The 23,617-nt window shown below is 39.3% G+C and overlaps 1 protein-coding gene across 2 annotated transcripts; it reads left to right on the plus strand.

Moving 5' to 3' along the window:
- Window positions 1-594: 594 nt before the first annotated feature.
- clip3 (CAP-GLY domain containing linker protein 3) lies at window positions 595-23,616 on the plus strand. 2 transcript variants are annotated; one of them, XM_017694993.2, is made up of 14 exons: window positions 595-752; window positions 4,156-4,301; window positions 5,098-5,237; window positions 9,320-9,413; window positions 10,300-10,461; window positions 11,824-11,942; window positions 12,399-12,635; window positions 14,509-14,644; window positions 14,757-14,903; window positions 15,249-15,383; window positions 15,957-16,080; window positions 19,149-19,213; window positions 19,599-19,671; window positions 20,336-23,616. In XM_017694993.2, exons 2-14 carry the CDS (start codon window positions 4,172-4,174, stop codon window positions 20,391-20,393), a joined length of 1,620 nt encoding a protein of 539 aa, XP_017550482.1. In that variant the 5' UTR covers window positions 595-752; window positions 4,156-4,171; the 3' UTR covers window positions 20,394-23,616. The 2 variants fall into 2 exon arrangements, with proteins under 2 accessions (XP_017550482.1, XP_017550483.1); XM_017694994.2 differs by having other exon boundaries at window positions 20,339-23,616.
- The last annotated feature ends 1 nt before the right edge of the window (window position 23,617 follows it).

Consider the following 23,617-nt stretch of genomic DNA (forward strand, 5'->3'; position numbering starts at 1 on the left):
TGGGCCACTTAGAGGACACTGGAGCTGTGCTTTAGAAACACAGGAGTGCAGAGGGGAAAAATCTGTACAAATACAGTAATCAGCTGTATTTAGGAGTCATTTTTATTTTCCTATACAGTATTAGATCTGTAAATAAACAGTAAGTGACTACAGTGGAGTAAAATGATATAGTTTGTGTACAGTGGATGTGATTGAGCAGAGAAGTCATTGCTCTATACTGTATTTCATGTTTCTGCTGAATTTCTGGAAAACAAATGTTGTTCTGAAATAAAAACAAAATGCAACCGTGTCAATTTACAGATGTGATAAGCAGCTGGTAATAAGTGATGTGAGAAGGATGCATGTTAGCTCTAGCCTCTGGTCAAGCTACGCATGCAACAACATCTGACTACGAGTGAAGATGAAACGACCGGTTTATTCCTGACGATTCTAGATCGGGGGCATCAAGCTTGGTTGAGCGCGCAGGGGCGATGTGAGTGGAGTCGGAGGAGACCAGGCTGGTCCAGGCTGGAGTCGGATGTGAGCGGAGCTTGCAGGGGAGTGGCCCGAGCAGGAGTCAGATGTGAGCGGATCTGCGAGACGACTGGTCCAGGCTGGAGTCGGGTCTGTGACGTAGGCAGGGAGAAGGAGAAGGCGAAGCTGTATCCACCGTCGTTCAGCCATCCTTCGCTCCCCTTTCTGTGAGCCGGAGCTGAGAACAACGACTGATCAGAGAGAGAGACGGAAACCCGGATTCAGCGGCTTGTTATCAGGTATGTGAGATGTTATTTAATGAGACAGCGCTCTTGAGTGTTGGCAGTCGCGAGGCTCGCCGCTCCTCGGAGTGAGGGGACGTTGTTTGTTTGTGCTGCGTGACGGAGCATCCATGTTCTCGTGTTGACACAGAGGAGGGAGGACGGACACGCACGACGCACAAACGCAGTTGTTTCTCTGCGCCGCCATTGACGTGTTTTTGTGAGCATGTGTGCTGTCGGTGTGCTGCTCTGTGGTGTGTTCGGCCCGGAGACTGGAGTCCGGCTGTAGGGAGAGCGCGGATGGGCTGCTGGGCGTTTCTCCGCGCGGGGCTTGTTGAGTAACCTGCACGCGCTCCTCGCTTCACCAGCAGCCCAGCTAACTACAAACCTCAGTGTTAATACGGTGTCGTGCTTTTATTACATGATCAATAAGGCGCTTTATTACAGCCTGGATTAAACAGAGACTGTGAGGAAGAATCAGTTTATGAACAGATGTACGATTTGTACAGTAAACCGATTATCTTTGTGTTGTTATTATTATTTTATCGTGCTGCTTCATTGAAATAATAATAATAATAGCTGGCGTGAATATATCAGTGAATGGTGACTGTTTAGTATGTTAATATAGACTTGTTTTTTATTATTGTTACTGCTTTAATGATAATAGTACTGTTAATAATAGTAATAATATCTGGTGTGAGTGTCACCGATGAGTTATTGTGTAATTGTTCAATAATAACTGAGCGATGGTAAATCATATATCTCCATTTCATCTTTTTTTTATAAATATCATTTGAAAATGCCAGCTGCTCTTTACGCTGTCAGCGTGTCATGATGATCAGACTATTTTAAACCAGGCAAATTATTTATTAGGTTTACTGTAGATGGGAATGATTCTGTATAATTCTGGCTTATACTGAATTATGTTTGGAACAGTTAGCACAACACTCAAACACCTTCTGTGAATTCGTAAAAAGTCTTTTTGATCTCATGTTTGCTGGACATAAACACCACCAAGATGTCCTTCAGTGTGATGCAACACCAAAAAAGAGTGAAAGCTTACAGAGCCTCAGAGCAAACATGGGGCCTGTATTCCAGATACAGTTAATATCTAATCTGTCTTTTTGTTTGCATGCTTTAAAGGATATGGATCTTGGTGTAGGTGTTAGGTAACAGTTATGGACTGTTTAATTTAATTAGGGATCAGGACATGATACAGAGGGGGAAATGCTGCTTTAACAGCATAAGAGGTTAAATATCCCAGATGTTCTTTGATACAGACATTGCAGTGAGCAGTGGTGAATGTGTGGAGGAAACACATTTATAAGTCTTATTTATCTCCAGTTTTACAAAACCACAGTATCAAAAATTGCTCATTAGATGGTAAAGTATCACAAGGATGTTCAGCAGTTTACTGTTGTTTGTACCAGATGCTGTCTAGTACATTCTGAAAGAGCCATATAACAGTTAACATTACAGTATTGTCAAACTGTGAATCTGAACTGATTTGGAGATAAATTGTTCTCGCTCCTTCGGACTAACAGATACCACAGTGAACTGCTGATTGGCCTGCAGTGTCTGTTTTGGATATTTCCAGAATTCTTGTCTCTTTATGGTCATAATCTATTACACAGCATGGGTCAGATTTGGAAGGCACTGGTAGTCAGTATTTAAATAAATTCTCGCATTATTTCTCGGCTCACTTGTCTGTTGAAGAAAAATCTTAATGTAATATTACACTACTACGCTCTTCTTCTCACTTCCTAAGCAATGTTAATAGCACTACTTTTCATCTTTGTCCATTAATAATCCAGAGCCAATTTAGGATTCTGCAGGTCTGTGTGCTAAGTACTGTGTATGTAATCTCTCATCAGAGCAAGTCATTCTTGATAGCAATCTACTTTGCACTCCTGTTAAATGGCATAGTGGCTTCTTGGAATGCTTGTGCTCCCTCCTCTCTAAAAGAGAGTGCAGTGATCAGTGACTCACACCCTGTTTCACCAGACTCCAGACTGCAGGCTAAACTTAGTGCCTTCTCAGGAAGGGACATCTGCAGGCTAGAGGCTCATCTCTGCCTCCACTCCCAGGGGAACTCAATATTCATACCTTTCCCTTACCTGAGGCAGGTAACAGGAAAGAGGTGTCTGTATTGGTGAAAGAACATGTATACAGAAACCACAGCAGCTATTGTGAATTGTTTGATTTTCCCTGGTATGCTAATATTATGAAGCCTTCACGCTTAGAAATAGAGATGCCAAAGTGATTCTGTGGAGTTATTCAATTGACGAACCGCTTTTGGTTCTGAATAACCTTTTAACTAGGAATACAACAGTACAATGTATTGTATAGCATCAAATTGTCTTGCAACATATCTTTTTGAATCTTATTGTATCGATGCATTGTGACTAGCATGTTAACTTGTGGCTGGAGTGTTAGAGCGAGACAACATAATGCACAATTTTTGTTTTAAACTTTGTACTATATAATACTGGATGCTCTAATAAACTCAAAATGTATACATTAGCATATTAACATAAAGTACTTTTATGTAGTTTCTTTTTAGTTTGCTGTAACAAAAGTGTGTTCAATCAAGGCATCAATGTACTGCATTGCATTCTGAATTTTTAATCACCTACATAATATACATTTTATTTACCAACTGAATAATTTTTTTTCTAAACCCATACAACCAAGCTAAGAAACTGAGAATGTCTAAATCCAGATTTTCATTTGGATTTTAATGCAAAAACCAACCAAAAAAAACTTTGAAGAAACAGTATTTGGACAGAGAAATTATGCTTGCAGAAGAGGATCTTCCAATGACATGTGGCATTTCAAAGCAGGGGCTTTCAGGCTTCATAGAGGCAGATGCTATTTAACTAGTTTAACTGCACATAATGATCTAGATTTATAATCTGTAATGATGGCAGCAGTAATTTCTTCATTAAGATGACGGGTATTTAACAGGACAGAGATGTATTGCACTAATAACAGCATTTTTGCTCACTTACTTTAGTGCTTTGGTCAAACAGAATACTTTCATAAGAATTCAAACTGTCAGATGCTGGCCTTTTGAAGTAACCATCTGATGTAGCAGAGTGTGAATAAGTATCATTCACATAAGTATGGATTCATATTTATTTATATTTGTGGCATGTTAAGGATAATATAATAAGCCAATGGCTGCTCATTTTCACTTTCCTGTCCAAAACAACTGGGCACTTTGGTCTGTGTAGCAGTGATGCTAATGAGCTCATCATTTGTGAAGCCTTTGGTAGAGCTAATCAATTTTTTTTTCCTATATCATATTACTTTTGTTTTTACCTCTACTGGTAGACCTCTGTGACCTCACAGGTCACTGAATTAGTAATAAGTGTTTACACCAGCCTGCTGCGTGACTCACTGTGTGTTCTATTTGCAGGCCCACATATAGCAAAATGACAAAAGAGGAGACCACTGAGGTAGAGGAGGCTCAGCCGACCTTTGAATTCTCCAGCCCCGTCCATGAGCCACGCAAAAAACCCATGGTCCACCCGTCTGCACAGGCCCCTCTTCCCAAAGACTACGGTGGGTATCTGAGCCTGTTGTCATTTTCATGAACCCGTGCTTTGCAAAGAAATCTGTACAAACACTTTACAAGAGAAGTGTTCAAAGTATTACTGTAATTTTGGTATGTTGGATTTAATTACATATTCATTTGTATGGAACTACATTACATTACATTACATTACATTTAGCAGACGCTTTTATCCAAAGCGACTTACAAATAATGAGGTACATAGAACAAACATAGTCAGGCCTTAAAGGAGGCCAAAGGGTAATAGAGGGGTAGAGAAGGGATTAATTACATACTTTAAATAATTACATTATATAATTAGATAAGTTATGAAGTATGCAGAGTATTGTGCAAACACTAATGTAGTATTAGGGTGGGGCATATTGCAAGAATATTACATCACAATACTTCAAGGCTTTTTAAATGACACACAAGATACATCACTGTGTGTCATTTTTATGAGGTTTGGTAACAAAAAATAACCAGTACTGCTATGAAGTAGTGTACAATATCCATAATTTGCTCAGGAAAGCCTGTGACATAACATGACATAATTTGTCACAGTAAGGATGAATATCATCAATTTGTCCACCTGTGTGTGCTATTGATCGAATGTTTAATGTTCACACTTTTGACAGGATTTCTCCATATTTCAGTTACCTGTGATGTGGAAAAAGTTCATATACATTTGCAATGTAATATTGCTGGTGACAACTTTGACTTTTAAGACTTGCAACAAAAAAGTATTGTCTTTTCTGTCAATGAAAATCTTTCTATATATCTTTTTTTGCCCAATTACTAATTTAGCATTCACATTCTTCGATCCAAATGACCCGGCCTGTTTGGAGATTCTGATGGATCCACGCACCACCATCCCAGAGCTTTTCGCCATCATTCGACAGTGGGTCCCACAAGTGCAGCACAAGATTGACATCATCGGTGAAGAGGTGAGAGTCAACCTATGGCTTTGTGTCTGCTCTAATATGACATCTAATTACAGGGTTAAATATATTGCACTGGAAAAGATGCTGATATTTTGTGAGTTACTATGTGCAGAACAGAGCTATTCTTGCAAGCTCTTCTTGCTTTCGCCTGGCTTTCGTGACCAGTATTACATAACTCTAATATGCAGATGCAGCATGGTGGCCTCACTTACTATATTGCACACATGGCAGCTGAGCAACCTCCAATGATGAATACACTATGCAAAACAAAGTTTGTGATTGATTGAAGGTGGATTCAGCTTTGCACAAACCTCACAAGCTTTGTTTTGCTGAAAGTATATTGAGGCCTTTTGTTATCTGAGAAAAAATGATATATGCAAAAACCAAATATTATTGTTGCACTAAAACATAATAGGTGGTTAAAGCAAAAAAATCTGAGTATAAATGGAGTAGGAAAATTTGGATTTGTGAACTTTTATCTCTGCTCCATAATGGTATGAATTAGGATCTTAATCCCAGTTCATTTCTATAAAAGAGGCTATCTTTGTCAATGTGTAGTGCTTTGATATGGTGTTTGGTGTTTTTTGATGTATTTGATTTTCTGTCTTCACAACTGAATATATTTTCTTGCTGGGGTACTGTCACTTTAAGATGTCCCAGCAGAACCTATACAAATGAGGGTAAGGTGTTTAGGTGATTTAAAAAGAAGGTAGGTTGGGAGAGCTGCTTCATGAGTACTGATGATAGCAAGAACCTAAACCATTTGCTCAGTTTGTCTTTTTTTTGTACTCTGTTTTAATTAAATGAATATATAGTTTAGCTAGACTTTTCTGATTTTGGGAAGTATTTTGCATGTAAAGCAATTTATCTGGGCATTTATTTGTTAAAAAAAACCCACTAACATTATAATAAATACAAATAAACAAATTCACAGTACATTGGGATTAGCTTAACCACTTGCAAAGCTCTCCTTCAGCAAGCCCAGTATGTACAGTTACCATCCAAAACCTGCTACAGCTAATCCACCCTTCATTAAAACCAATTAAATTTGGTGCAAAAAGTGGTCAGTTCAGCTATTTAATCTGTTCTTTGACTTTAATTATTTTTTTTTGCTCTTCGTGTTGCATTTGATATGTAAATCCCCCAAAAAAGGACAAACATTAAGTGATTTAATTTATTTTGCCTCACAAAGAATAGCTTTGAATTAGCAAAAATACATGAATATAGGTGATATATTAGTCATGGTTTATTTTACTCTGATGTAAAAGTGGGTAGATCTGGTACAAAAAAAAAAAAAGGATTATTCCATCTGTCTGGCTTCTCTAGTTTGCTCAGAGCAGCAGCAGAGGTCTTTAGGCAAGTGGAACAAACTCCTCGGGAGGGTTTTTACTTTCTGGACCTGGATAACCCACCTTTGCTCTGATTAAATTTAAAAAAGTGCTTACTGATCAGAATTGAGCTCTGGATGAAAATTAGTCAGATAAAATCACAGTGCAACAATAAAATAAGTTGTCTTCTTCTAAATGTATTCTTCTAACCAAGGTATTTGTAACTTTTTAAAAAAGCAAAACATTTTTGTTCTACAGTTACTTGTCATATTACTATCAGAAACATTATATTAAATTCACTGCCCAGATACATAGTTTTGAATTTTTTCTTGGTGACTTTTGCACAGCTGTATATAGTAAAGTTGCACTATGTAAGATTTAGAGATTTGGAGAGCTATTGGTAGTCTACTTGGTAGAGTTTTAATCTTACATAGTGCTGCTTTACTATTTAGTCTAAAAACAAAGCATAGAATTATTTATGTCAAGAAAATATTGCTTTATATGTACCTAATCATGTTTTGGAGGGGATCAAATGCCCATTTTTTAAATCAAAAGGTTTCATCTCTGCTTAATTACCACTCGGGTTTTTATACTGCTGGTGTCAGCTACAGTTTGCCATACTCTTTATCAATTACATGTGCAGTTGCCTTGAATTGATCCTGTATTAGGGCCTAGGTCCAATGACACTACACTCAGAGCAGTACTACAATGGCTACAATACAGTCAGGTCTTCAAAAAGCTCTCTACTACATAAAGCCCAGCTTGTTTGTTACCAAGTGCCATTATTGCAGCAGAGGAGAGATGTATTAATTTGGTGAGCAGCTGCACTGAGCTTCTGAGAGGAATCAAGGTTCTGGGTTTGTGGGGAGCATGATTTGTGGTGATATGTCATTTTTCTGGATGTTTGTGGTGGGATCCAGCCCATTCCTTCTAGCCTGTGCAGGTGCATGTTACACTTAGTTGAGGAACTGTAACTATTTGATGAATTGCTAAAGCAGAGTGAGAATGAGTTAGTTGTTCATCCAAGCAGATTTGAGAATGTGATCTATAGCTCTTTCAGTAAAGAAGCCTTTCTCTGTAAAATTGCCCATGTCACAGTAACCTATTTTCGTTATGTAAGTTGTGAAGAGGATGAAGGTCAAGAGCTTGTTGTCTAAGTGGAGCAATTTTTGTTCTATTTATTTTAGGACAAAATGGAGTGTATGTTGCAAATGGATAAAAGTATTAGTTGTTGATTTCATGCAGAAATCTTGCTTTCAGGTGTGGAATCTCTCTCTCTCTTGCTCGTTCTCACTGTCTCTCTTGCCTGGATTAGCATCATAGAGAGATATAACATTTATTTATGTGGGGTTATAATTGCTGTATGGTTAATAAAATGCACGTATTTTCACACAAGTATTGGTTTGAAATATCAGAGAAATCTGAACACCTATCTGATTGTTTTATTTTATTATTATCAAATATCTGTGGAAACCTATTTCATTCAGATAGCATCGTTCATCCATGTTCTCCTGGTCTTTTCCCAGTAAATTAGGAATGTGCGATTGGAATCAGTCAGGAATGGAACTGGCCTATTGTGATTGCAAATCAATATGCTTTTATTTTAGTTTATGTGTGTTGCAATTTATGGCAGAAATAATGTAAGCCAGCTAGATTGAATGCTGTTGCTATACCTTATTAAACAGCATCAGCTGTGTGGAGAGGGCCTTAAGCTGCAATCTGTAATGCAAGTATGAGCTTTGGTTAAAGAGCAAATAAACATTGTTTTTGGATTTCTTGTTATTGCCTTTGTTTCCTTCAAAATGCAATTGAACATAATTCAGCCAAAAATGCTGCTGTCAGATCAGTGTGTCCCTAATGAATAGGGATTCATGGTACTGTTACTATGTTGTCTCTAGAGACTCAGTGGCTGCAGAGATGGACAGCTCGAGTGATAATCCTCTCCCATTAGCCTGACTGAAATCTAAATTGATCCTTACTCTAAATCACTGCTCTCTGGGAAATCTGTGAGAGAAGCACCTCTCACTGCTTTCCTGAAGCCAAGAGTGAATCCACTGGGTGCTTTTGTCTCAGTAAGCCCCCAGACTGAAAGATTCACTTGCTATTGGTATTGGATACACTGTAAAAATGATTTGGTGTTTTAACTTCAGTAACCTGGTTGTCAGGAAGCATTGAAACTGATATAGAAACTCAGACTATCTTATATGAACACATTACTAAATGTAAGTTGAAAAAGTTATGATAACTTTTAAATATCTTTTGCTAACTTATGAAGTTTGACTAATTGATACTTTTTCTTTTAACAATGTTTGTAATTTATTTTTTTATTTGTTTATTTTTTTTGTAATGATTATAATTTGAAATGTGTTTCGTCCTGTTCTGAAATGAAATATCTTAAGGTTTCTACCAGCTTGTTCTACACACCCTTCAACACACACACAAAATGGCTGCCAATTCTCTGTGGAGGTCTCTGAGTGGCTGGTGGAAAGTGAAGTGGAAAGTGAAACAGCAGTGTGAATGACTCAGCAAAAACAGCTCCTCTTCATCCATCAGTAGCACTAATTCATTGCATCCTTCATTATTAGATATGAAGACATTAAGAGTTTATCCTGCCTTATCTGGGGAAGTTTATATGAGAATTCCCCATTCAGTTTTATGCTAGTCAGCAACATATTTCTCCTTTATTACTGCCTGCTGCTTTCCTACCGTGTCACTACTCTTCATATACAAACACTGAATTGTGCTTTTGTCTTTCAGATATTAAAGCGTGGTTGCCATGTCAATGACCGTGATGGGCTGACCGACATGACCCTCCTGCACTACAGCTGCAAAGCAGGGGCTCATGGAGTAGGTGAGTAATTGGCCAAGGAGTTATTTACTAGATCCAATAGTATGATAGCTCGGTGTCAAGTAAATCTCTATTCATTTGGCCATGTTTTTTAGATTGCATTGAGCTATTGGTCATTTTAATTGCCTTTTTGTAGAATTGTAAGCTTTAAAGTTATATAGTTAGCATTTTTTAGGAGATAGAAAGATTTGTTTTGACAGCTACAGTATGGTGCACTTGTGTCCCAGGTTCTTTGCAAAATAAGTGTTCCAGGTTCTATGCATGATGTTATAGAAGAATAATTTTTTGCTACCTAAAAAAAACATTCAGAGAGCCATTTTTGTAAATGATATGTGCAAGTGTAAAGAACCTCCACACACTGTAAAAGTTCAGAATTGGTACAGAAGTCATTCACTCTTAAATATTAAGGTACCGAATGGAGTCAGAAAGGGTTTCTTTGGATTAGAGGAACCACTTTTGTTTCCTTTAATAATTTTTCAGTGGTTGTATCTTTAAAGAACAATTTTTGTAAAAAAAAAAAAATTATGTCCAAATATGAAGACCCTTTTAAAGTTAAGAACTGTAAACCCAAGCCAAGATGAATTTATTTGTAAAAGTTTAGTACATTCTCTTGATACAGTCCCCTTTACATAAGAATGAGCTCTTCGAATTCTTAAGTTTGCAATAAGTTGTTGGTCATTTGATGTTAGGTTGGATATGTCTGTAAATACTGCATCGCATTGTGACGTTTTTCTTGATCGTTTGCATCCGCGTTATCGTGGACACATTCTGCATCTCTCTGTCATGTTTTCTTTATATATAATGTCATTGTAACAATGAAAACATTCTCTCTGTCCTTTTATCTAGTACTGGATTTTGTATGATCTCTTCCTTGTGTATCCAATGTCAGGTGACCCTGAGGCTGCCCTCAGGCTGAGCAATCAGCTGATTGCTCTGGGTGCAGATGTGAGTCTGCGCAGTCGTTGGACAAATATGAATGCGCTACACTACGCTGCATACTTTGATGTGCCCGAGCTGATACGGGTTTTGCTCAAAGCGGCTAAGCCTAGAGGTCAGCTCATACTCACACACTTACACTTACACTCACACTCTCACACACACACACACACATATATATATATATATATATATATATATATATATATATATATATATATATATATATATATATATTGCATTAGAAAACAAGCTTTGTGCACGCTAAATTATGAGGACTCTAAAATGTCCTTATATAATGCTGGTGTGTACATGTATTTATAAACTAAATACACTACTGTGTAAAAGTCAGTAGCCAACCTTCATTGATTTGATTTCCAGTCAAAAATGGCCATTAAGTACAAGTTGTTCATTTTTTAGGAGATACTATTTCTCAGATACAAATTATCCTCTTGAATAAAAAAGAGAAAAATTGATGAAAAATGAAGTGTTTCCAAAATGTAAATAAGTAAATAAATAAAATACATACAGAGTAAATGGGACTCCAAACAACCATGCAAGACATGGTAGACACCAAAACTGTTAGCATCAGATAAACAGATAAACTTTCATTTTTGAGAGAGAGAGGAGAAAACCAAGTTCCATTCTTGCTTTCGATCTGAAAAAATGGACGAATGGAAGCTGTAATATAGGCAAAGAGTGGACTTTAGTGTAGTTTGCTGTTTTCTGTCTTCTGTTTTTTTCATTTGCTGTAAAAGTAATAGCTTTTACTTAAAAAACATTTACACTAGAAATTAAATACATTATGGGTGGTTTCTGACCTTTGCACAATAATGTAGATCAGTGTATGTATGAACACATACACAGGCTTAATTACCTCTTTATCGCAGCACTACTCTATCAGAACTGTGCCAAATCAATTGATTCCCTGTCTGACTCACTCTTACTGCTTCACTGTATAGCCTGCCTAGGCTTTTTATCAGACTTCCTTGGCTTTGCCCTTCCACTGAATTCTCAGAAAGGATTAAACTCAGTGCATCTGAAAATGCTCTGGTCTTACAGACAAATAGTCAGAGGCATACGTACTCTCACAATCTTGCCCCACTGTGTCCATTTCATTAACCCTGTATTGATCTCTTGTGTCCCCACAGCTTCAGTGCAGAATTGGCCATTGATTTGCTATTTTCTGCCTTCATAGTGTTGTTTTTACAGTTCTGAGTCTGATCAAGAGGTGTTATCGGAATGTGAAGCGCTGGTCTTTGTGTTAGTGCTTTCGTCCACAGCTTAAAAAGTAGCATCAGAATGTTATAGTTTCAGCATATAAGTTCAGAATTTAATTGCAAATGTTGTGCGTCAGAAAAATCTGCTAATGAAGTGGCTAATGAGAATTTCAAGCTGTGAGGCATCTCATTACGATGCCCTCTAATGAATCAGCAGGAGTTTGTAAACGTGCTTACTGGCCTTTTTTCATCTGTAGTGCTGAACTCCACCTGCAGCGACTTCTATCACGGCACTGCTCTGCACATTGCTGCCTCCAACCTCTGCCTGGGAGCTGTCAAATGTCTTTTAGAGCATGGAGCCAACCCCACAGTCAGAGTATGACCCAGTTTAATTGTTGACATTAAGTCTGTTCATTTCTGTTTAACCAGACATATTTGTTTAATCAAATCAGTCCAAGACATTTTAACCCTTAGATGTGATGGTCATCACCAGTGAAAATAAAAGCATTATTCAATACCACATTTGTGTTGATAAGTAGAAAAAGAGATATTTTATTATGAATGTGATGAAAAGTTAAAGTTTTTCAGTTTTGTTTTGTAGCTGTGTAGCTAAAATGTGATTATGCACAACATTGAACAAATGAATGGACAAAACTCTCTCTACTTTCTCTCTAACTGGCTTCTAAGGGTTAAATAGAGCTGTATTCTACTGTACATCTGTAGATACAATGGATGACCACTTTTTCTCCTTTTTATATTTTATTTCTTCATATCCCTGACCATGTACTACTCAACTCACACCAAACTAATACCTTTTCAATGCCCTCTCCAGAATGATAAGGGCCAGGGCCCTGCTGAAGTGGTTCCTGACCCCATGGACATGAGTCTGGACAAGGCAGAGGCAGCCATGGTGGCCAAAGAGCTGAAGCAGCTGCTGTTGGACGCAGTGCCACTTAGCTGCAACCTTCCGCGTGTCACCCTTCCAAATTATGACAACATCCCCGGCAATCTCATGCTTTCCTCCCTCGGCCTGAAGCTGGGTGACCGCGTGGTTCTGGATGACATGAAGGTGAGGGAGAAACAAGCAGGAAGAAAAATCTAATGGAAAAGAGCAAGTGAGGGATGATGAGAAAGGAACAGTAAGGAAAAACTATAATAGTTGCTTTAAGTTTTAGTTCCTGATTAATTTCTACAGCTTTTCTTGCAACATTTGTTCAGCAAATGAATATGTTCCTGGAAAATAGGCACAATAAAGATCCAGAAATGTTTCTTTAAAGTGTGCACAGAGCTTGGCTGTCTAGTAAAATGTGGAATTGAGATTCACAGTTCAGAAGCATAAAAACAAAAAGAAGCCTCTCTGTGTTTTTTGTATCTTATGAAAGGTGTTTGCAGAAGGCCAGCATCTGAACATCTAAGCTCATGAACTAGAACAGAAACAGATAGCCATTCTGTTATGTAAGCAGGTTCTAGATCATCTAGAGCCTTAAAAACTAATAGCAGAACTTTAAAATCTATCCTATAAGATATGCTAGTGTAGTTCCTTCAGAATGGGAGTGATTTGAGCTCTCTTTATTGTTTTTGTTAGGATCTGTGCTGCCACACTGTGTACAAGTTGTAAGTTGGATGTACTGTTTTCTTAGGGAGCCCAGTAAGAAGAGCATTACAGTGATCAACTCTGCTTGTAACAAATGCATGAACATGTTTCTCTGCATCACTCTGAGATAGAAAAGCCAGAACTTAAACAGTATTTCTAGAATGATAAAAAGCTACTTTGGCGATTGTGTTTACATCCAGGATAAAACAGAGCTCAGAATCTAAGATCACACCCAGGCTTCATACTTTAGGTTTGGTAGATAAAGCTAAAGAGCTGCGATTCTCATAAAGAGTCTTAGTACCAACGATCAGTATTTCAGTTTTTTTCTTGAAGTAGTTCTAGAAAATGTTGTGACACATCTGGTACGGCTGACTGCAGAGTCTTCATTATCAGAAGTAATGGAAATGTATAACTGATTTGTCATCGGCATAGCTATGAAAAGCAAAGGCTGTAAAACTGAACCTTGTGGGATTCCACAAGAAATTATTTTTTTTAATGAATTATTGCCCAATGAAACCAAGAAATGTATAATCATTAAATGTTATGTAAGCCATTCTAAAACTGGTCTCTGATGGTGATGGGCCTACCCAGTGTTCAAGACTGTGGATTAACGTCTTGTGATCAACATTATCAAAGCTGCTCTACGTCCACTATGTATGTAGACAGTCCCAGACAGTACCACCAAAAGTTGTCATGTACAGGTCATTACTCTGTACTTCATCCTGGTCAGCTTCTGACCACAGGGCTGCTGTTAACCAGTTTTAATGGGGTGGTGCACTAATCTCAGCATAACAGTAATACTGGCATTGTGGTAGCATGGCAGAGTATATCAGGCACAGCAGCATTACTGAGGTTTTTAATGCATTAGTGTCTTTGCTAGGTTACCAGACATCCACCACCCAAAAATATCCTATTCTGTGTTCATCAATGAAGGGCTGGATGATGGCTAACTCAAACTGTGCAACAACAGATGGACTAACACCAGCAGCACTGCTGTGTCTGATCCACTCATCAACATTTTACACACCACCACCATGTCAGTGTCACTGCAGTGCTGAGAATGATCACCACCCATATAATACCTGCTCTGTGAGGGTCCTGACCATAGAACAGAGTGAAAAGGGGGCTAATAAAGTATGCAGAGAAATAGAGTCTGTAATTGTAGAACTGTAAAGTGCATCAATATGTTAGTGGAGCTGATAAAATGGACACTGAGTTTACATACAAGACAGGTCTACGTAATAGTGTCTGGTCCTATGCCACAGTTCAAAGTTAAAGGCATGGTTCTAGACTTTTGGAGACATATAAGCATATGCATCCATCTTTATATAGTCTGTTTCATCCTCAGACTGGCACGCTCCGTTTTTGTGGCACGACTGAGTTTGCCAGTGGTCAGTGGGTGGGCATCGAGCTGGATGAACCAGAAGGCAAGAACGATGGTAGTGTGGGTGGGGTCCGCTACTTTATCTGCCCACCAAAACTGGGTAAGCATATCTTCATGCACCTTTTTCTGTGCTTTTCTTTGCTAGTTCCTTTGAGTGAGTGACAATATATTCAGTAATTGACTTTTTATGAACTCTGCCATTTGCTTTCCAGGAATCTTTGCCCCTGTATCCAAAATCAGCAAAGCTGTTGATCAGACCCCCTCTTCAGTCACCTCCACACCAAAAACCCCACGGATGGACTTCTCACGTGTCACTGGCAAGATCAAGAAAGAAAAGAAAGAGAAGGATCGTGACAAGGGTGAGTAAAATATTCAGTATATGTCAATACGTGTTTTATGTCAATACATATTTACACCTGTATTAGTGCTTCTATTATGCTTTTATAAGGGGAGCTAATGCTGACACCTTAGACACATCAATTAATTTAATGGAAAACACAGGATTTAGATGGAATTACATGACCTACAGAAATGCTGCAAATTTACTTCAAATAGAACCTCTCTGCATTCATTTACATTGAAAGTTAAGCTTTTTGTCTCCTCATGTAAAGTTACTATTTTACAGATACATGTTTTCATACAGTAGCGATAATATATGCATTTTCTCTCTCATAACAAGCATTTTTCAAATCTTTCTCCTCCAGCCCTCAGGAAGAAATCTCTGTCAGTAGCCAGTCTAGATCCTGATGGTGTGAAGGTTGAAGTGGGAGACCAGGTTTTGGTGGCTGGACAGAAACAAGGAATCGTCCGCTTTTATGGGAAGACAGACTTTGCACCAGGTATGTCTACTACCAGAATAGTTACAAGCTATTGTGAAAAATCAGGCAATACAAAGACCCTTTAGAACCCTTAGCATAGTCATAACCATACATAGACACACCGTCAGTGGCCAATTTATTAAGTACAGCTACTGCCATGCACACAGTGAATTATAAACTGCACTCAAAAGATGATCAATAGCAGTAATTGTCTTTGTATTGTTAACATTAAGGAAGCACTGCCCCTTTAGTTTGTTCACTTTAAGATATCACTATGATGTGGAGACACACCAGAGGGCCTGCTCAGGTTACGCTTAAACTATATTTGTAAATGTTTGCATAAACAGAATTTTAAATGTTTTAAAATGTTCAATAAAGTTCCTTGGTTACTGATAAAAGCCTTCCACAAGCCACATTCCTTCAGTGTGGTCAGTCCAGTGACTTCGGAGTACGAAACAGTGGTGTGAAAAGTGTGTTGATTACCTCATCACCACATTATTTTTCAGCAACTGTAACAAGGTTGGATAAGCTTTACAGAACATTGGCAAAATAGCTACAATATCACTATATCAGTGTTTGTGTGGGTTCTTTCAGGTTACTGGTTTGGTGTGGAATTGGAACAGCCCACTGGAAAGCATGATGGCTCTGTCTTTGGAGTTCGCTACTTCACCTGCCTTCCCAAATATGGAGTGTTTGCTCCACCATCCCGTGTTCAGAGGTAAGATTTTGACCAAAAATTGAATAAATTGTAACTGTGTCATTAAAAGAGGAGAAAGAAAGGTTTCAGTCTCACAAATAATAAGACAGTGCCAGTGATATTAGCATATTCATGTGGCATAGACAGACAAACTGCCAGAACTTGTGTTTGTTGTCTGTTGCATTAGCTGGTCTTGCATCAAGGTCATGTTTTAGGACTTTAGTACAAAAGTCCAGATACTCCCAAAGATTTTACAAACTGTTTTCAACTTAGAAGTGCTAAAGGCTCTGTGGAAAATAGTTTTGTGGCAATTTTGATCTATATAAAACTGATATATATAAATATATAAATATATATCTTCAACGCTCACGTGGGCAACGACAGTAAGACCTGGAGGGGTGTGATTGGGAGGAATGGCCTCTCTGATCTGAACCCGAGTGGTGTTCAGGTTTTGGACTTCTGTGCAAACCACAGTTTGTCCATAACGAACACCATGTTTGAACACAAGAATGTCCATAAGTGCACATGGCACCAGGACACCCTAGGCTGCAGTTCAATGATTGACTTTGTAGTCGTGTCATCGGACTTGCGGCCATGTGTATTGGACACTCGGATAAAGAGAGGAGCTGAGCTGTCAACTGATCACCACCTGGTGGTGAGTTGGATCAGGTGGTGGGGGAAGATGCCGGTCAGACCAGGCAAACCCAAACGTATAGTGAGGGTTTGCTGGGAACGTCTGGCAGAAGAACCTGTCAGATTGATCTTCAACTCACACCTCCATCAGAACTATGACCAGATATCGGGGGAGGTGAGGGACATTGACTCAGAATGGGCCATGTTCCGCTCCTCCATTGTTGAAGCGGCTGACTTTAGCTGTGGTCGCAAGGTAGTTGGTGCCTGCCGGGGCGGTAATCCTCGAACCCCAGGTGAGAGATGCCGTCAAGCTGAAGAAGGAGTCCTACCGGGCACGGTTGGCCTGTAGGACACCAGAGGCAGCTGGCAGGTATCGACAGGCCAAGCGATCTGCGGCTTCAGTCGTTGCCAAGGCAAAAACCCGGGTGTGGGAAGAGTTCGGTGAGGCCTTGGAAAGTGACTTTAAGTCGGCTCCGAAAAGATTCTGGCAAACCGTCAGGCGACTCAGAAGGGGAAAGCAGTGTGCCACTAGCACTGTATATAGTGGAGATGGTGTGCTGCTGACTTCGACTGAAGACGTCATTGGGCGGTGGAAGGAATACTTTGAGGACCTTCTCAATCCCACCAACATGTTCTCCAGTGAGGAGGCAGAGTCTGGGGACACGGGAATAGGCTTGTCCATTACTGAGGCCGAAGTCGCTAAGGTAGTTAAAAAGCTCCTTGGCGGCAGGGCTCCAGGGGTGGATGAGATCCGTCCCGACTTCCTCAAGGCTCTGGATGTTGTGGGGCTGTCTTGGCTGACACGCCTTTTCAACATTGCGTGGACATCGGGGGTGGATTGGCAGACTGGGGTGGTGGTGCCTCTTTTTAAAAAGGGGGACCGGAGGGTGTGTTCCAACTACAGGGGAATCACACTCCTCAGCCTCCCTGGTAAGGTCTATGCAGGGGTACTGGAGAAGAGAGTCCGGCTTATAGTCGAACCTCGGATTCAGGAGGAGCAGTGCGGGTTCCGCCCTGGTCGGGGAACACTGGACCAACTCTTTACCCTCTCCAGGATTCTGGAGGGTTCATGGGAGTTTGCCCAACCAATCCACATGTGCTTTGTGGATTTGGAGAAGGCATTCGACTGTGTTCCCCGGGGTATTCTGTGGGAGGTGCTTCGGGAGTACGGGGTACATGGCTCTTTGCTACGAGCCATTCAGGCCCTGTACAAACAAAGCAGGAGTTTGGTTCGCATGGACCTTTTCCCAGTGAGAGTTGGACTCCGTCAGGGCTGCCCTTTGTCACCGATTCTATTCATAATTTTTATGGATAGAATTTCTAGGCGCAGTCAGGGGATGGAGGGTGTCCGGTTTGGTGACCTCAGGGTCACATCGCTGCTGTTTGCAGATGATGTGGTCCTATTGGGGACATCAGGTCGTGAACTTCAGCTTTCACTGAATCAGTTTGCAGCCGAGTGTGAAGCGGCCGGGATGAGGATCAGTACCTCCAAATCCGAGGCCATGGTTCTCACGCGGGAAAGGGTGGAGAGCCCTCTCTGGGTCGGGGATGAGCTCTTGCCTCAAGTGGAGGAGTTTAAGTATCTCGGGGTCTTGTTCACGAGTGATGGTACAAGGGAGCGGGAGATTGACAGGCGGATTGGTGCTGGGTCAGCAGTGATGTGGGCTCTTTACCGGTCTGTTGTGGTAAAGAAAGAGCTGAGCCATAAGGCAAGGCTCTCGATTTACTGGTCGATCTACGTTCCCACCCTCACCTATGGTCATGAGCTTTGGATAATGACCGAAAGAACGAGATTGCGAATACAAGCGGCCGAAATGAGTTTCCTCCGCAGGGTGGCTGGACTCTCCCTTAGAGATTAGTGAGAAGTTCGGTCATCCGGGAGGGACTCGGAGTAGAGCCGCTGCTTCTTCACGTCGAGAGGAGCCAGTTGAGGTGGTTCAGGCATCTTGTTAGGATGCCTCCTGGACGCCTCCCTTGGGAGGTGTCACAGGCAAGTCCACCAGGGAGGAGACCCCGGGGAAGACCCAGGACACGCTGGCGTGATTATATAGTCCAGCTGGCCTGGGAGCGCCTCGGAATCCCTCCCAGGGAGCTAGTGGAAGTGGCTGGGGAAAGGGAGGTCTGGGCCTCATTGCTCAGGATGCTGCCCCCGTGACCCGAACCCCGGAGAAGCGGAAGATGATGGATGGATGGATGGATGGATGGATATATATATGTATATATGTATATATATATATATATATATATATATATATATATATATATATATATATATATATATATATATGTAGCAGATTCTGATCCATATACCGCTATTTATGGAACACAGACGTTTATTCACATTACACCAGAGGGTTACATTAATCTTGTCTTCAGATGTGCAGACAAAAATTAACACACAAGTGTGATAATGAAATTAAGCACTTCAGCATCACTGGGTCCTTTTTAATCTGCAGAATTGGAGGGCCAAAGGATTCCCAGGGTGATGGGACACTGGTGAAGAAAGTCCACCAGGTGACTAGTAAGTATAATGCTAAGGTCTATACTCATGTTATGTTTAAAGGTGAAATGTTGTTGACAAATCTGACAAATCTCACCAGCTTCATATCCTATTTGCATGCTCTTCACAGAAATATATTTCTTATGTAAAATATTTAGTGCCCCCTGTCGGTTATAGTGTGTAACAGACATTGTTATTTGTTTTTGTAATTCCATCAGATTTAGCCATCAGACTGTATGAAAATTGTAAAACTAAAATGCATTTAATAGAGATTAGAGTACAGATTGTGCTTTGTGTTATATTGTGTTTTTAAAAACTGATCATGATTGTCAACAATATTGACTTTTATGGAATTCTTACTATTGATTATGTGCCAATGATGATGCTGTCTTGTGTCATTCCTCAGTGTCCCAGCCAAAGCGTAACTTCAATGCGGTGAGGTCTCCCAAAGACATCACATCTGAGAGCTCTATATCCAGGTATGCTGAGCAGGCATGTGTTTTAAAATGACATATGTGCTCATTCCATGCCAACGTACCTAGAACCTGTCTAGTCACATCATGGATTCTGTTAAAAGATTCAAGTATTTCTGTTTAATTCATGTAACCATTAAAATTTCTGTGCTGTGCTCTAATTAGTTGTTTATTTATGATTTTATTTACCCATCAAGTTCTAAATTGCTCATAATATATAAAACCGAAATTTTGCAAAAATTACTTTGAAAGCAGACTGAAAGATTACAATTCATGTGACATAAGAAATTATATCCTCCAATTAATTCATCTGTGGCCATTTATTAATGTAAAACTAGTTGATTTGAAATTAAACATTCATGTTAGTCTTAGTATTGTGTTAAATTCCAGTTTCAATTCAGCCCAGTTCAGTTATTCTTTATGCAGTTAAAGTGTTTATGATACAGTTTAGATTCTGATTAGATAAATTTAATTAAAAAGCTAACTGGAGCACAGTTTTTTTTTTTCGTGGATGCACAAATTAAATAGAAGTTTTTGCTTAAACCTTTTCATGGAAATTCATGACATGATTGGACAGGCCCCTGGTGTGTTGGCATGGAATAACCTATATTCATTTCCAGAGACTCTGCAGACCCCCCAGTTCACATCTGTGACCTGTTCTTTGTTTCAGCAGGTTGCTGTTCTGTTGTTGGTTTCCCTGGATGCTCCGTGCGGAAATGCAATCCTAAATGTATTACTCACTACTCCTCCTTCCCAGCTTTCCATTCTTCCCCAAATGAAAAAAAACCCATCACTGTCTACACATCATTGATTTGTGCTTTTCTCTGAGAATCACACCGATTGTCAAAGGCACAACTGTGCGGACCCCTCTCCAAACCTTCCCCTTTGACTGCAGTTAGCAAAAACTAGTGCCTTGTAAATTAACTAATGTCCTGCATTCCGTTTATTAAGAGAACAGTAACAGAACAATGTTTCTTGAATTCTGAATTAGGGAAACGTAACCCTAACAAAAGCCATTTGTTAGTACATAACTGATTTTCTTATTTAAAGTTAGATCTTTATTTTTTTGTCAAAATCACCCTAAAATGAAGGCCACAAAAACATGCCTTTAAATGTCTTTTTGGGCTTTGCATGTGTGTGTTTTTGTTTTAGAAAAACACCTTTTTTGAGTTGATCCACATCTTAGCCTGAAGTACATCGTGGCTGCTGCTGCTAGAGTGTGCACTCTGTCTTAATTTCAGTATTCAATAGGAAACCAAGCTTTTAAATGCCTTTTCATTAGTTATCTGAGTATTTAATCATACGTAGATGGATAATGTCTGTGTAAAAGTTGTTGAATAGCCTTGCACCTACACTTGTTATATTGTAGTAAGAATAAATGCAGATTTACCTTTAGCCTGACATTATCTTAAGCTGCCAGGAAAAAACATTACAGGGTTTAATTGTTTATATCGTAATTGTCTTTCCCAGTGCAAGTGTGGATTATAACTGTATTACTATCCGCCGTGCAGGCTTGTGTACAGCAACAGTGTGTACATGTGGATGGACATACTGTGTGAGCCTCTATATCTCTTACATAAGATAATGAATCTTATGTCAGGATGGGATTAGTTTAATAATCTCATGAAATTCTGTGCCAAACCAAATAGACAGGACACATATTTCCCCTTTGGCCTAATCACAGGAGATAAAGCCAGGTCCATAAATAGTGGATGTTGACAAAGTTATTGTAATTTTTGCTGTCTACCACAGCTCGTAACTGAAATTAAAACTGAAAGTACAGGATTTCTTTAATTTGAGAGTATTTACATTCAAATTGCATGAACGGTGAACAGTTCTTCACAGTTCTGGAAAAACATCATATGGACAGATGAGACAAATATCAATTCATACAGACTGATGGGAAAAGAAGAGTATGGAGAAGGGAAGCAACTGCTCATGAGCTAAAGCGTAATACCTTATCTGTCAAGCATGGTGGAGGTAGTGTTATGGCATGGGCATGTATGTCTTACATTGGAACTGGTCCCCTCTTATTTATTTTTGATATGACTGCTGACAAAAGCAGCAGGTTGAATTCTGAAGTGTGTAGTGCTATGCCATCTGCTCAGATTGAACCAAACACTTCAAAACTCATTGGATGATGCTTCACAGTGCAAATGTACAATGATCTGAATCATACTGCAAAAGCAACCCAAGATTTTTTAAGGCAAAGCAAAAGAATGTTCTGCAACGGCCAAGTTGATCACCTGGCCTCATTCTAATTGAATATGCATTTCATTTAGTGAAGATGAAACACCCCAAGAACAAACTAACCTGAAGACAGCTACAATAAAGCACTGGCAGAGCATCACCAGGGAAGAATCCCAGGATCCGGTGATGTCTAGGGTCCAGATGTCTGGCAGTCATTGGCTATAAAGGACTTTTACACTTGTAGCTCAAATCCCTTCTTTAATTTCCCATATGCTGCAGTAGACAGCTAAAATAACAGTAACTTTGTCAATGTTCAAATATATATGGACCTGACGAATACGTATAATTAATTAATTCACCAGTAGATTTGAGATGCTACAATCCATTATGAATATTTTTCAAAAGTGAATTAAAGGTATGCATAAACATAAATTAGACATAATCCAGGTCACCCTGCAGTTCCTTGGTGTTATCTAAAAGATAATGCCTTTTTCATCTCCACTTGACTTTTCCTTCTCACTTCCTATATCTCATTTCAACTTTAATAGGTTTTGTAAATGGTTTACTTCAGCAACTCTGATAGTCAAGAAGGTATGTGATTATATCTGTGTAAACAAGCGTTTAGGTATAAACAAAAAAAAGCAATATCTAATCTACATCAACTTGCTTTGTGAATATGGGTGGTGTCTTTGTCTACGTAAGCACAGCATGAGTGAGAAAAGCTCCAGTCACTTTCTGCCCCTACCTGATTAAGCTGCTTTAGGCTCAGTTTTCTTAAGTATACCTTTCATCACAAGCAGCATTAAGAGAAATTGTTGCTGTGGGCAGACTGTGAAGGGAAAAAACATCTGGTATGGCTTGTGCACTCTTTGTAACACCTTTTCTGTGAACACCCTGATGAGCACTACAGAACATGAGGGAATGCAAAAAAGAAAACATATTGCTTAACACATCTATAAAGGTTTGTGTTTCAGTCTGCATACTGCTAGTTATTCATGTATTATTGAATTTGTGTAGTAGTGCAAACATAGCCTCTGTAGTGATACGAGACTAGTGAAAGGCATTTTAAGATGGAGTGCAAAACTTACTTTATACTGTATAACCAGTGGTAAACATAATCATTGAATTTAGTGGAACCCGATCATTTGTGACAGTTGTGTTGTTTTAGGGTGACTTTCTAAGCTGTCCGTGTTCCATCGAAATTCTGTTAATCAAGGTCACTTTCATTTCTTATCATCTCCATTTCCACACACATTTCATTTCATTTAAACAGTGAAAAGAAACTGGGTGATTTTAAGTGTAAATTATAGAGTGTATTTAGTATCTCTCATGGTCTTATTCCCTACGCTTCCCTCTCAGTATCAGATCAAGAAGGAAAAAAATGGCATTTTAAGTAGTTAATGCATTCTGTTATTCTACCCAGTTGTGTAGCCTAATTAATTTGTAAACATTTATTTGTCCAAAAAGATATATTTTAATAATTTCACTTTGTATTTTTTAATGTGCATCAGTTGGACAACCTGGTGACAAATATCCACGTTGGTGTATTCATGTGAACTATCTTCTGTAAGAAAGATTTTGTGAGGATTGTAATGCTGGATTCAGTTCTGGTTTAGCTAACTAGGCTACTGCATGCTGTATTTAAAAAATGTGCTCTTCTTTTTTGTCAGCCGCGTATTAGCATGTTAATTCCCATAAAGTGAGAATTCTACTCTTGACTAATGGATATACAAATAATAAACATTTGGTGTTTCGTACATAG

This window comes from Pygocentrus nattereri, chromosome 17 (assembly GCF_015220715.1).
Source record: "Pygocentrus nattereri isolate fPygNat1 chromosome 17, fPygNat1.pri, whole genome shotgun sequence".
Taxonomy (NCBI): Eukaryota; Metazoa; Chordata; class Actinopteri; order Characiformes; family Serrasalmidae; genus Pygocentrus; species Pygocentrus nattereri.

Bases quoted from the DNA above. Each gene is read 5' to 3' on its own strand.
- clip3 (XM_017694993.2), top strand. From the start codon at position 4,172: ATGACAAAAGAGGAGACCACTGAGGTAGAGGAGGCTCAGCCGACCTTT. The intron at 4,302-5,097 runs GTGGGTATCTGA...TTACTAATTTAG, and splicing joins CCCTCTTCCCAAAGACTACG to CATTCACATTCTTCGATCCA. The intron at 16,081-19,148 runs GTAAGATTTTGA...TTTAATCTGCAG, and splicing joins CCACCATCCCGTGTTCAGAG to AATTGGAGGGCCAAAGGATT.